General features: G+C 39.9%; 1 protein-coding gene across 1 annotated transcript; it reads left to right on the top strand.

Annotated features, from left to right (window-relative positions):
* The first annotated feature begins 7410 nt into the window (after positions 1–7410).
* LOC135256990 (gap junction delta-2 protein-like) lies at positions 7411–9764 on the top strand. The gene is made up of 2 exons (XM_064339304.1): positions 7411–7980; positions 8227–9764. The coding sequence occupies exons 1-2, from the start codon at positions 7910–7912 to the stop codon at positions 9068–9070; spliced, it is 915 nt and encodes a 304-aa protein (XP_064195374.1). The 5' UTR covers positions 7411–7909; the 3' UTR covers positions 9071–9764.
* Positions 9765–15596: the final 5832 nt, after the last annotated feature.

Genomic DNA, 15596 nt, shown 5'->3' on the forward strand with positions numbered 1-15596 from the left:
GTGTCAAGAAATGCACCCCACCCTTTTACAGAATTTTCTTCAATTCTGGAACCAAGCACTTGAGCCTGTAGGCTTCTTTAGGTGTCAGTCACATGTGCACTCACCTATTTGTCAAACATATGGTAAAGGATGATTCATCCGACTATATCACATTTATCCACTGCTCGAGATTCCCGTGTGCTTGCTAGATCTGGAGTGATTTGCGCAGTGCGACACAACTATGGTGTTCTGCTGTAGATAGCCTATTCTTGAATAAACTACCTACCATTCCTGGCCTAGATTGAAATTACCCAGTGTCATTTGTATTTTATGAATTTAGAAAACTCTTAATGTGTAATAATTTGTACATGAAAGGCTGCTGCAGAAAGAATCCTTTCTGTATTACCAAAATATTCAAAATACATCTTGACTGCGGTGTGGCTTATGGTAGGACCTATGCCCCAGGAGAGGCCTTTCCATCCATCTTGGAGCATAAGTCATCAATGACTGCTCTCTCGGTACTCTGTCTTGGGTGACTGGATGAGTCAATACAGTGTACTTGAATGAAATATGTCATAATTTGACTTAGGCCCTTTAGGACACCCAAAAGTAAGAGGGCCCTTTGGTACATGATTTGTAATAGTGTGATACACTCCAATGTCTCAATCAAATCCTGACCATGACAGCACTGATGGGAGTTTCATGGGGCATCTTTCCTGCCCAATTCTGCTGCACTGGCTCCTCCGGTCGATAGGGTGCTTCCATTCTGCCTGTGCCAGATGTGTCAAGTACACAGTCAGTGGATTGCAGGGGCGACATTACTGGGGCGGCAGTGTAGTATAATAGGTAAGGAGCTGGTCTTGTTGCAGGTTCGATTCCCAGATTAGACACTGTTGTTGCACCCTTGAGCAAATGGATGCAATGTAAATGCTATGTAAAAAGTTGTGTAAATCGCTCTGGATAAGAGTGTCTGCTAAATGCCTGTAATGTAATTACAGAAGAAGGACATGCTAGTGTACACCCTCCTGAATTCACAGAAGATGTTGCAGCAACAGGACGGGCCTAATGTTATTATTAGGGATTCTAAATAGGGTAGAAAAGAAAGCTGGGAATACAAACTAGGCTACTACTCTTAGAAATGCTGGTACGTGTTAAAACAACTCATATTCTGACATTTTCAACACACTGTCAAGTGAAGTTTGGGACAAAATAACAACATGAGTTGTTTTAGAATGTTTTTGATTGTGTTATCTGACTAAGATAACACAATCGAAAACTAAAAACCCAATCTAAAATCACCAATCTACAAACCCAATCTAAAACCACCAAATTTCAGTTTACTGGAAATGTTGCCGTTCAGTAGCAAATTCTAAACTCAAATGCTGACGGAATGAACAGTCTGTCCCTCATATTGGTGTTAGAGGGTGAGCCGATTTCCAGAAATAAACGTAGCAATCATTGAAACGACTGAACAAGACCAGGTCAAAACCTAGTATATGGCTTGACCGAACCGGCCGACCAATGGTGTAACTTCATCACTCAGTCACTCATTTGCGTTTATAGGGCTGGCCCCGCTGTTGCGGTCCAGCCAAAAACAGAGGCTGAAAGACAGAACATGAACATTAATAAAACTGCCATTGTAGAACGGTAGGCTGAGATCGTCTTCACCCGCAGGTTACAGCAGGGCATGCATCATGACTCAGCACTTGCAATTATTTACAGTCGCAGTTGTGAGCACGCAAAACAACTGCAATTAATCGTGCATTACCTCTTACTGACACTATTTAGATCTATCACTAGTCAAGCCCAGTGCATGAGAATGAAGCGCTTCCAAATCCTCAAAGTGGAATTCCAAAATAATCCATGAATACATAAACCTATACCCCTAACCAAAGCCAAGCATTTGCAGGTTAAGATATATGAATGTGAATTAATTAATATTTCATTTTAATTTCAAAGTGTGGAAAGCTATTGAATTGCACTAAATTCTCTCGTACATTTAGGCATCAGGGCCTTCCCAGTTTTCCATAAAGTAGGGCTTTTTTTCTGAATCATCAGACTCTCTTGTCCCATTTGGCCGCCGGATTGATTGTGTCAGGTTTTTCTCATTATAATGCAGCGGCGGTAGCACCATGAGAGGGGATATTCCTGCTCAGATTACACCCCATTCTAGCACACGCCTAGGAAGCTCCATACCCGATAACATACGCATAAAACACAAGCAGTGTAATCTCTGTTGAGGTGGTTTTGAAGAATTGTGTAATACTACTAATAATAATAATAATAATAATAATGGAATTGCATGAAAAGTACACAAGTACACTGCATGTATGTGGTGTGAGAAATACATTTAATGTTAAATTTCAGTGCATAGTGTGTTACCATAATACAGGATGCACTTACAATTAACACTAATAAAATATACAAGTAACGTATTCATGTTGTATTATTGAATACATAAAAACAGTACACAATTGCACGACTATTATTATTATTATTATTATTATAATAATTATTATTATTATGCGTGAGAGAGATCGTGAGATGGAATCTTTGGACACCGTGAAAGACACTAATCGCTATAATTGCTAATTATAATTTTAAATGTAGCCATGTGATTCAGCCCTTGAATGTGTTCTAAAAAACTGCATGTAGCTAAATGATTGTACGACATAAAATGAAGCAACGTCGTTTATTGAAGTGTGTTTAAGAATCATGTCTCTTTTCCTAATCAGAAAGAGTTTAATTAGGCTACCTGCCTAAATGTCGCGATATAGCCTATATGCGAAGAAGAGCCTTTATTATTTTCTTGTCAGAGGTTAGGTCTACATTCCCTGCATTGCAGGTAATGTGACACAGTGGTTGTGTCTTGATGTCCGGAGAAAGCCAGGAAGAGAAAATTCCTCTCTTAATCTCTTTATTTCTAAAATGCTACCTATGTGCATAGGCTACTATGTGGAACGGTGAATCACGAATCCCTTCCCTCCATGCCAAACGTGCTCACAATCCAGCCATATAGGCTATCTTTTCATAATAGCATAGCAATAGCGTGATTTGCTTTTTTAAATCACGAATTCATAAACTAGCCTATTTTCATTTCCAGGAAATCACTAGCATCCTTTTCTAACAAATCTAGGCTAACGCCCGGGTAACAGCTTTGTCACAAAGGCTTTAAATAAACCCCATAAAATTAACCTTTTCTCCAACATGTACTGCTCCTATGCCTGCATGCACAATACCCATTGGAACAAACCACTGTTAACAGAATATTGTGTGAGCTAGAAGGCAAAGATTTCTGATATAGTTGCGCGGTCTTTACACACTTTTTGCCTCTATGGGTGTGATGATGGACATGGGCCAGAAGGATGTTTATGTTACCAATGAGGGGCAGACCAAGCGAGGTATTCTCACACTGAAGTATCCTGTCAAAGTATCCCACAGCATCATCACCAACTGGGGCAATATGGAAAAAAATGGGCACCTTCTACAGCGAGCTACATGTGGCCTCCAAAGAACACCCCACCCTTCTGACTGAGACCCCGCTCAGTCCCAAAAGCCAACCGTGCAAAGATGACCCAGATCTAGTTTGAGGCCTTTGCCTTCCTGCCATGTACATGGCTATCCAGGCAGTTTTTTTCGCTATATGCTTCTGGTCGTACCGCAGGTAGGACTGGTATGAAGACAGTAGCCTAAATACTTCAGATGACCCGCTTCAAAAGATCAGATGTGCCACCAGACCAGGACACTGATTCATACACTGTGTTTAGGGATTGTACTGGACTCTGGTGACAGTGTGACACACAATGTTGCCATCTATGAGGGCTTCCCCAGGTGTAGAGCTGATGCTGTAGTTCCATGACTCAGTTCCATGACCCATGCATCCCTAATATTACATTATATAACATACCTCTAACCCAGTATAAAAGTACTCTGGATATTGGAAACAATACATTCTTACGGAGAACAAACTGATTTAAATACAACATTGAAATTTAAACTAATATGATGAATAATTGTGCATGGTTGTCATACTGTAATATTAGGGATCTCCATGAATCTGCCAGTACAGTAGGAAAATACTGCTGTTTTATGTAAGCAGCTATCGTGGGACTGTCTATTTCAGAAACTGTTTAGCACCTGCTGCACATGGCCTTCATCCACAATAGTTTACTCATATTTCTTTTTTCAGAGAGAGAGCTGATTTAGCAATATATTGGTCATTTGACACGGGAATGGAATCCGCCGAGATTCATGAAACTACCTACCAGAGGTGTAGATAGGTATCTACGGCTCTGCGACCTACAACTGCATCATGGAGTGAGACATGGACATTCGCAAGGATCTCGATGCTAACAGCATCTTGTCTGGGGGGAGGGGTTCCACCACATAGCCCGGCATTGCTGATAGCATGCAGAAAGAGATCACTGCCCTGGCTCTCTGCACTGTGAAGATAAAGGTAAGCAGCTGACCATTCCTCTTCCACGAATGTCGACGCTTAGGCCTTTATTCACACGTGTGAATGCATTGTTAAATTATGCGCTGTGATCGCCAGACTTCTATAAGTAAAAAAAAAAAAAAAAAAAAAGATGGTTATGCCTGCTTTGTTTTCAGATCATCACACCACCTGAACGGAAGTTGTCATGGTCTTGCCTCCTCTGTTCCCGCCTGTTCCCGCCTCCCCATAGTTTTTGTCCTGTCTCACGTCCCTTGGTTTGGTTTGCCTGTGTATGTCTCATTATTCAATTATTTTCTGTCTCGTTATTTAATCATTGTTCCCACCTGCCTCCTGTTCTCCTGTGTTTTGTTAGCCCTGTCTATTTAAGTTCTTGGTTTGCCTGACTCGGGTGCTGGTTCCTTATGTTTCTGCCTTTATTCCCACTTTTGTTTTTGACTGTGTGTTTCTGCCTGCATTCCCGCTTGTGTTTTTGACTGTGTGTTTCTGCCTGCATTCCCGCTTGTGTTTTTGACTGTGTGTTTCTGCCTGCATTCCCACTTGTGTTTTTGACTGTATGTATCTGCCTGCTTTTGTTCTGCTTGTGTGTGTTCCGCCTGTTTGTATTCTGACCTGTCTGTGTTCCGCCCTGCCTGTGTTCTGTTCTGTTTTTGAGTTTGTGGTTTTGCCCCTCGTGGCCCCTTTGTTCCTGAGTTTTTTTGTATTCAATTCTTTGTTCAGATTTACCCCTTTGGAGTTTCGTGACTTTTTCCCACTCTGCGTTTGGGCCCATTTCCCCGAAAACCGTGACAGAAGTACTCAGCCTGGACTGGTGGGTCTATCTTGGCATCACAATATAGCCTACATTCCAGCCGATGTGTAAAAGACAAGTGCTTCTGAAGCCAGAAATACACTATCACCTATGGATACCAGCATAAAATGCCTTCCCCTTACAAATACCAGTTTATGTACACGACAGCTTCACATACTGTATGTCCTTAGAAAATTAAAGACTTCTTCCTTCATCTTAAACTGGATGATACACCACGGTTAAAAAAGTTACGACTACAGACTCCAGCATAATGGCATTTGTGTAGTTTGTTTACACCCCTAAGTGCAATAAATATGTGGATATTATTTAAACCAGATTGAAAGTTAAGCACTTTGTTATCAGTACCGTCTCCGGTTGTCAATTAATGTCCCAATTTATCAACCACTTTATTTGGTATCGGCGTAATATTTTGGTAGGAAAAATGGTACCGTCTGTAACAGATTCTGTCCAATGTGCACTTTGAGGTAGACGACTGAATTAAATTGGTAATACCCCAATTTCTAAGAAGGATTATAATTTTGATCGTGTACTCATGCAGGGTATGGGTTGAATTAAAATGTATCACTTTTCTGTGTATGATTCAAACGTGTGACAAATTTCCACAAAGCCATTGTGCTACCTGTACCGAATTCATTGCGCTAATAAATGTTTGTGAATTAGTCGTGTTTAAGTGTTCGTCAGCACCTTGCTTAATCTGTGAGAGTTTTACTTGCCTTCACGTTTTGCTTTTCATTAATCAAACGCACTCGTGCTGCACACTGCAACAATGGAGTCAATCCATGTACCAACAGAAATAGTCTCCTGAGAAAATGTTAAACTCCGATTGTTTGAGCTGCGTCAATTGAGTAATACACTCTGACATGAGCGTGACAATTAACATTCCGCAATAGGAAGCCATTTTAATTTCCCTGGACAAGTTTATGATAAAAGTTTTCTTAAAATTACGTAGGCTGCATGAGCCCCGGAGAACGATAATTCTATTTAAGTTGAAACACGGAATTATTTTCGTGCTATTTCAATTTTCAGATGATATTAGCAAGGAAAATATGTTAGAAAAATAGAGCTTTCCATACAATATAGAACTCAAGGAAAGTGGAAATACTTCTGTCTTCATAAAACAAAATAGGCTACACGATTAGCTAGTCAAAACGACCAGTGAAGTTGCAGAACTATCCAGTAAGCAACTATGTGCGTTCATTTTATGTGAGGTTTATGTTCGGACATGACATGTAATTGGACATTATTTAAGGAGTTTATTCAAGAATGTTGTAGTTAGCCCATTCATTATAATATCAAATACCGCTGATGCTGCGCTGTCAGGGCAATACCACACCTACATTAAACAACATAGACGAAACATTGAGTAACGTTTTATAAGTACATAGAGGAGGCAAGTTGGGGCAGCACTGGAAAATCACACATGAGCATCTCAGCGGAACTTAATTCTACGACCTCATACGCGAATATACATTTACGTGAATTTTGGAGGATTGAAATAGTCAAATTAAAAACAGCAGTCAGTTACATTAAATTACTAAAGCAAGTGTAGACACTGTATTCATTGCATATTTAATACAGTTGCGGGAAAAAAGTGAAAAAGCAAATACGGGCTGACAATAATCTGTTCCCAGGTAAATTCCAACTAATCCAGCAAACCTGAAATTATGTTTTACATAATCTAGCAATATGTTTAATATTGCTAGATTATGTAAATTTACCGTAAAATCGTCCATCCGTAAGTGTTGTAAACTAGTTACAGAAACATTGTTCTACATTGCGTCTACTCTAAGAAGGCAAAATGCACTGCTGAGTCTCCTATGGTGAGTTGTGCCTATTTTAAAACGCTCGACCTGAACTCCATAAAGTAATTAATCTTTCGGGATAACACTTCCACTTGTTCAAGTTTATCTAAGGCCTTGTCTGTGAACGTTCCACAAACACGAGCTTCATTAAGTCGCTAGAGCTTGAGCAGCAGGAAAAGAAAAATCATATCTAATAAATAAATACAAAATCAGGGCTTCATACCTTTCCTGATGCGGGCTACATAGACCACATTTTCACATTACGCGCGCACATCATCGCGTCTCCCCGTCACACACATAAGAACACGCATACACACACGCACGCGCGCGGTCAGAAAGATTCTGCACGCGAGTTTCCTCCACCATTCTCAAGTACTTTTAATCTGCGGCCGGTACTATTTTCTCCCGCCCAAACATACTTTGGTGCTGCGAGACTGTGAACAGTCATTTTAATTTCAGACGAATCTGGGTCCTGATATTCAGATAATAATGAAACAGAGAAATCCTGATGATTCGGGCGCTTTCCACCAACCTGCCCTCACGTGACGCAAGAGGAAACTACTTAAAGCGGGATTAGTGCGGGCAATACGTTAAATCCAACCTCTCTTCAGTCAGACAATGCAGGACTCCATTGCCTCTATTTTGAGGACCGGTTTCATTCCAACATTCTAACTCCAACAGGCAAGTGTTGGCTCCTCAAGTGAGCCTTCAACAGAGACAGGGAAGAGAAGGAGGGCCGCGGTGGCGTGTGATCAATGCATTCGCCAGATAAAATCAGACCCTCCGGAGACTAATTCAGGAAAGAATCCTTTCGGCAGGAACTCGCGCAGTGTGCTGTGTTCTCGCGTCTCCGAATGAACAGACATGGGGGAATGGACCATCTTGGAGCGGCTCCTGGAGGCGGCTGTACAGCAACACTCCACTATGATAGGAAGGTAAGGCAGTTTTTGGTTTTGGCAACATGTATTCCAGAGGAAAGTGCTTGAACGCCGCGCAAAAGGGAACATTGTGGATATAGCCATCCACGCCGTTTCAGCACTGGACAGTTCCCTAGTACCAGCGCGTTTAGGACTCAATGATGGCAAACTCTCATTATGTTTGAATAGGATTGCTTTTATTTTTAAACCATGCGCTCAGTATACGTTTATTTATTACTTGTTTGTTTGTTTGCTTATTTTTAGGATCCTATTAACAGTGGTGGTGATCTTCCGGATTCTGATCGTAGCAATAGTCGGAGAAACAGTCTATGACGACGAGCAAACCATGTTTGTGTGCAATACCTTACAACCGGGCTGCAACCAGGCATGCTACGACAAAGCATTCCCAATTTCGCACATCAGATATTGGGTGTTCCAAATCATTATGGTCTGTACTCCGAGTCTGTGTTTCATTACTTACTCTGTGCACCAGACTGCCAAACCAAAGGATCGCAAATACTCCACTGTCTATCTGTCGTTAGACAAGGACTCGGATTCGAACAAACGTGATAACAGTAAAAAGATTAAAAACACAATTGTTAATGGAGTACTTCAGAATACAGAAAACTCAACGAAAGCGGCCGAGCCAGACTGCTTAGAAGTAAAAGACATTCCCACCTCGGCTATGAGACCTACCAAGTCGAAATTGAGGAGGCAAGAAGGTATCTCAAGATTCTACATTATCCAAGTCGTTTTCAGAAACGCGCTTGAGATTGGATTTCTCGTAGGTCAATATTTCCTTTACGGATTCAACGTCCCAGCTGTGTACGAGTGCGATCGATACCCGTGCATTAAAGATGTAGAATGCTACGTCTCGAGACCAACGGAGAAGACTGTCTTCCTAGTCTTTATGTTTGCCGTGAGTGGGATTTGCGTAGTCCTGAATTTAGCAGAACTCAATCACCTTGGATGGAGGAAAATCAAAACTGCCGTGAGGGGTGTGCAAGCCAGGAGGAAGTCCATCTACGAAATCAGGAATAAGGATTTGCCCCGAATGAGTATGCCAAATTTCGGCCGTACTCAGTCAAGTGACTCCGCTTATGTTTAGCACTTGAAGGATAATTGACTGTTATGTGTAAACAGTAAAATGCAAAAATAATTCGATGGAAATTACGCTTCTCAGTTACAATCGTGAACTAGATGGGTGGATGGATTTTATTTGTCTTTATTAGACAAAATTGACAAACGAAGTAGTACGTTTGTTGCTCGTATTTATTAAAATGTACTGGGGTTACTTTTTAGTAAAATTTATACTTTGTAAGTTCTAGACAAAAACCGTCATGTGTTCACACATTTACGTTTATACACGTATGTTTATACACACAACTCAACCTACAGAACTTGAAGAGATAAAATATAATTTGCACTAAGCCGTGGAGCCAAAAGCATACGGTATGTGATGGTGTTCTGATTATTGCCACCTCCTTTAAACACATACATAGCGACAAAATGCACAAGCATTTGGTTCTGTTTCAGACAACTCTGAATAATGATATTTAAATTATATACATTAGCATTATACGTTTTGTCGTCGTTGTTGCTGTTGCCTGTATTTGCACCACTGACCTTAACGCAAGTAATCATTTTGTTTTGTTTTAAAGCAGAATTGAAAAACACTGTCGGGCGGATTAGCTGCAAATGCTAAAGTCTGTGACTTTCTTAATTCTTTTATAGACCAAAGCGTACACCGCTTTCGTTTGTGAAGTGATTTTTTTCTTTTGTGTAATCAAGTGCCATACACATATACATGTATATATATATATATATATATAATACATATATATATATATATATATATATACATATATATATATATGTATATAAGCTTTATTTATATAGCACCTTTCATACATAAAATGTAGCTTAAAGTTCTTTACATTCAGCACTAGGATCAAAGCAGTTACAAAAAATTGAAAAGATAAAAATACAGAATATATATATATATATATATATATATATATATATATATATATATATATATCCGTTTCATATAGATAATAATCTTTGTCATTCTAAGCTATATTTCATGCTTGAATTATGGAAAATACCACCCTTCCAATTTCTTAATTTTTAATTCAATGAAAATGACAAGCAGAGCTCGCCCTTTCTCCATCCTATCCTTTGCATAACGTCCTTGTCTTTGTATATACGTAAATATTAATTCACGATCACTAGAGATCTAAATGAATAATAGTACAGCAATTTCAACAATTTCACATTTGAATCAGTTGAATCAAGGGCAATAATGTACCTGCTCTGGTGCTACTGTTTTTCACGGCAATGGTTCAAACTGACAATGAAAAGAAACAACAAGAAAAAAATAATAAAAAGAATTCTTCCAAAAATAAACATAGAATTGATGTACAATAAAGGTGTGAGCAGTACTTTGCTTTTTGTTTACAGTGGATAGTAATAATTAGTCTGTCACAGTCAGTTGGAGCCACAGTCACTTGTAGTGACAATCCTCTAACAATTTCCGGTAGTGTTTTCTGGGTCTGCAATGGAATCACAAGTGAATATATGCCCACTTGCAGATCTACAGCTCCTAGAGTAATGAACATTCCTGACTGCTATTCCTCATGTTCAAGGCTGCAAAATCACACCTAGCTTCAGAATCACACCTAGAAAATCTGTTAACTGTCTAATTTTGCTGAAACATATGTTTGTGAAAATGGGTGTTATCTGAATGTGCTACATATTTCTGTGTGCAATACTTACAGCAGACCTTGTACCAATATGCTACCTCTTTTTTTACTACATCAGGTTGGAATAAATCTGATTTAAAAAATGAATAAATTAGGTTATTATTGGGTTTCCACATTGTCGAAGAAACAGAGCAGTCACCAGCATCTCTATGGCACATACAAGGCACACATTTGGCACACTTGGGACATGGCGGCCATGTGGCAGGAGTGCCGACCTACACTGGTCACGTTTTTGGGACCACCCCCTCTCTTTTCCCCTTACTTCTAAAGGAGGATGGGACACAGTGCTGGTGGAGAGGGTCGGGGTATAGATTGGGGCTCAGAGCAGGAGATGGGGTGCAGCAGGGGTGGGGTCCACACTTCATGAAGGTCTGTGAAAAACTGCTGAGTGGTGTGGCCTCACCCAGGAGAGCAGCTTCTAGCTGACCATCCAGGATCCCTCTCAGCTGGCAAGATGACTCTGCAACTCTGCGCAGAAAAATCGAAGCAAGCAAGCTTTAACAGATCACTCTCAAATTCAGCTGGGGCCTGAAATTCCTCTCAAATGCAGCAACAATAAAAAACACAACCTGTTTACTTGTCCTTATGGCATGGTGTAGATTGCTGTCTCTCTCATGCTCTTGCTCTCCATCTATCTATCTATCTATCTATCTATCTGTCTCTCTATCTACCTACTGTATTTATCAATCTATGTATGTATCTTTCTATCCATTTCCATGTAGCTTGTGCATTTTAGCTTTCAGATAAAGCCTGTGATCTTACTGTTGAAATTACAGCATATATTATGTGCCAGACCTACATCCCTAATCCCCATGCTTGTGGAACAGTTCTTCCCGCTGGTCAAAATCTGTATTTAAAGTAGCCTCTTCTGAATGCTGAAATTGTATGGGTTTATTTTCAGTGAGCTAGCCTGAATTTTAAACCATACGACAAAGAAGGAGGCATCACTATACGCCACACTATAGGTATATTTGTCTCTCCTTCTGCATTAAGTTCACAAACTGGGAGAATTGCTCCTGCTTGTATGTATTTACAGAAACCATGACTAAATAGAGCAAAAGGTCACCCTCTGCTAGTCAGGGGCTCACTTCAATCTTGTGTGTATGGTGTATTCTGTATGTTGCCAATGATGGGGCGATAAATCCCAGATTCATGTACTTACACTCCAGACACACACAAGCCCTGAAGTCCAGCCCCTACAATGCACCCAGACAGTCAGAGGGTTGTCTCAGGAGAAAAGTATTTATTTCACATTTTTTAGAGTGTGCAAAATGGGTCAGGTTAGTTTTGAATGTACTGTGTTATACAGGAAGAGATCCTTTAAGTTCAGTGCTCACTTTATTTCAGAGAGGATGTGCATGAATACTTTAACACTACAGCATTATCAGTGGAAAAGCTAGTCTCACTGGCTAGACAGACTGTAAGTGAGTTTGACACAGTCAGGTTCCTGTGTGCTGCTGGATCCAAAAATCTTCCCCAACGTGAGGCCCAGAGCTCTGCCTGATTAATACACTCCTCCTGTCCTCAGATACCACTGGAACCGCAACTAGTCTCCCTGACAACTTGCCCCATCACAACCAGAAAACCTATCCCTGTCACAACCTGACCCCTGACAACACGTTCCCACCACCTGTCCCTCTGATAACCTGTCCTTGTCTCCATCCGTACAGGACTATACATGACGGCACAGGGCTGTGTAGGGTCATACACGGCCATATAGGTCCTTTTCCAGTCCAAGGACCCATACCTGGACAGAGGTTCAAACCACCACTTGTTTTATAGCACTTTTTAGCACTGTGTTTATATTAATTGTTGTAAAGACCTCATAATGGTGTTACAAGTGGATATAAAACTAACATCATGAATTAGACATAAATCAGTGAGAGGAATGGCCCCACGGAGAGGCAGATAGTTGTTCTATTCAGGTGGAGATAGTGGATGACAGGTAGAGCCTTAAATCACTGGCTGCAATTTGCAAAGTGGGTAATTTAGCTTTAGTTTAATTACTGTTAGTATACTAATGCCATCACAAAAGTTGTAAAATGAAGCTGGAAATATATTTTCTCAGTAGAGCTATGCGTACATCTAGGGAACTTCTGCTGGAACTTCTGCAGACCCCTGCAGTAGTTCATGGACTGCCACCCAGGGCTGTGCAGGGCACAACAGAATCATATAGGGCTGCACAGTACTCTACGGGGAGAGTTATGGAGAGAAAACCATAATCATTTGTACAATAGCGGACAACCCAAACATTAACAGAGGACTGTCACCACCCCTGCCCGCCAGCTAGAGGAAGAGGCCTCACCGATCGAGTCCCCTTCCAAATAAACCATCACGTTCCACGCCATTTGGCAGCCAATTAACCGTATGTCTTTACTGACTCTGAGTGCTCCGTGGGCGCGTAGCGGAAACAGAGTTCCCTTCACACTCTCTTAACACAGTCGAACTCAATCAGAACAAAAAAAATACATCTCAATCCTTGTCCTCTTACATGGCTACACTCAAGAACAAAACAAATCCATCTCACTCTTTGTCTTCTTACACAGGTATACTCAAGAACAAAACAAAATCCATCTCACGCTTTGTCTTCTTACACAGGTATACTCAAGAACAAAATAAAATCAATCTCACACTTTGTCTTCTTACACAGGTATACTCAAGAACAAAATAAAATCAATCTCACGCTTTGTCTTCTTACACAGGTATACTCAAGAACAAAATAAAATCAATCTCACGCTTTGTCTTCTTACACAGGTATACTCAAGAACAAAACAAATCCATCTCACCCTTTGTCTTCTTACAAAGGTATACTGAAGAACAAAACAAAATCCATCTCACGCTTTCTCTTCTTACACAGCTATTCTCAAGAACAAGACAAAATCCATCTCATGCTTTATCTTCTTACACAGCTATTCTCAAGAACAAGACAAAATCCATCTCACTCTTTGTCTTCTTACACAGGTATACTCAAGAACAAAACAAAGTCCATCTCACTCTTTTTTTCATAAAACAGATATATCAAGAACAAGACAAAATCCATTCAACTCTTTGTCTTCTTACAGGTATTCTAAGAACAAAATAAAACAATCTCACACTTTGTCTTCTTACACAGGTATACTCAAGAACAAAATAAAATCAATCTCACGCTTTGTCTTCTTACACAGGTATACTCAAGAACAAAATAAAATCAATCTCACGCTTTGTCTTCTTACACAGGTATACTCAAGAACAAAACAAAGTCCATCTCACTCTTTGTTTTCATACACAGCTATACTCAAGAACAAGACAAAATCCATCTCACTCTTTGTCTTCTTACACAGGTATTCTCAAGAACAAGACAAAATCCATCTCACTCTTTGTCTTCTTACACAGGTATACTCAAGAACAAAACAAAGTCCATCTCACTCTTTGTTTTCATACACAGCTATACTCAAGAACAAGACAAAATCCATCTCACTCTTTGTCTTCTTACACAGGTATACTCAAGAACAAAACAAAATCCATCTCACTCTGTCTTCATACACAGCTAGACTCAAGAACAAAACAAAATCCATCTCAATCCTTGTCCTCTTACATAGCTGTACTCAAGAAGAACAAAAACAAATCCACCTCAATCCTCATCCTCTCAAAAAGTTAAACAGAATTTGATCAGAACAAAGAGCACAAAGCTACGTGTTTGAATTTTTATTTCTTTCTTTTTTTTTTTTTGAAGATGGTCACATGTACATACAATCTTTTTGGTTGCTGCATAACCAAACAATGCAATACTATAAAGAGCAATTAAGTTCAAACAACACAGAATTATACACTTCCATGGTCTGTTGCCAAAAAATAAAAAATGCAATCGTAAAATCAGCATTTATAATTTATATAATCAGAGCACATAATCTATGTTCTCTACCTATACTGGGTAAGCATGTAATAATGAGCATCCAAACTATTGGAAGCCAGTGTGATATAGCAAGTATTTAACTGTGAATCCAGCTAGAAAAATAACCTTTACATCCAAAATCATTTAGATTTTAGAAATCTGAAAACAATATAAAAAGAAAAAACATGGTAAAAAAATATTATAAAAATGTTTATAATACAATTGTTATTCACTCAAATCAAACCATAGCCTTACACAACCTTAAAGCAACATTGCACAAAAGATGTTCTTCACAGGAAGGGGGCACATTAGTGCATGCCTGTTGTGTAAAATGCCTGTAACCCATACTCCCCCTCTCCTCCCGAGAAAGAACAGGAGGTGGGGGTACATTTCTGCCTACTTACTGCTCCTCTTCTCCTGTTCTTTCACAGGGGTTTGGCCAAATGCTGAAAGCCACACCCCTGTTATTCACAGGATCATTCCCCTAAAGCACTCACACTCCTTAGACCGAAAGTGACAATTCTAACACATTCCAGGCTATCCTCCTGAAATCAGAGTGATAATCTTTAATCTTAAAACAGGGAGCTACACATATGGAATGCTGAAAAGTTCAGTCACACTCCTGAAATACGTGGAACCACTAAATATAAGGGGCAACACTATTGGACCACTTGCACTTAGTAACTACTTAGATGCATGCTTGTGAAAGTGTGATACTCCTGAAACAATTAGACATTACGTCCATGATTCTTTGCTCATTTTGACGGTTTGCAGTTTCTCTTTAAGAGACATAGACCCTCATGGTTAAACTGCAAGCACTGTGAGGATGTTGTGTCAGACTTTGGGAGAGCTGTTTCCCAAGAGAGAGAGACATAGAGAAATAACAGGTGTGATCTTTGCAGGTGGTAAACAGATAATGAACTCGCTCCTCTGTCTGTTGGTGCAGATCTACAGAGTATATCTGCTGACAGTTTAGTGTTGTTTTCAAAACTCACAAT

This window comes from Anguilla rostrata, chromosome 6 (genome assembly GCF_018555375.3).
Source record: "Anguilla rostrata isolate EN2019 chromosome 6, ASM1855537v3, whole genome shotgun sequence".
NCBI classification, from domain to species: domain Eukaryota; kingdom Metazoa; phylum Chordata; class Actinopteri; order Anguilliformes; family Anguillidae; genus Anguilla; species Anguilla rostrata.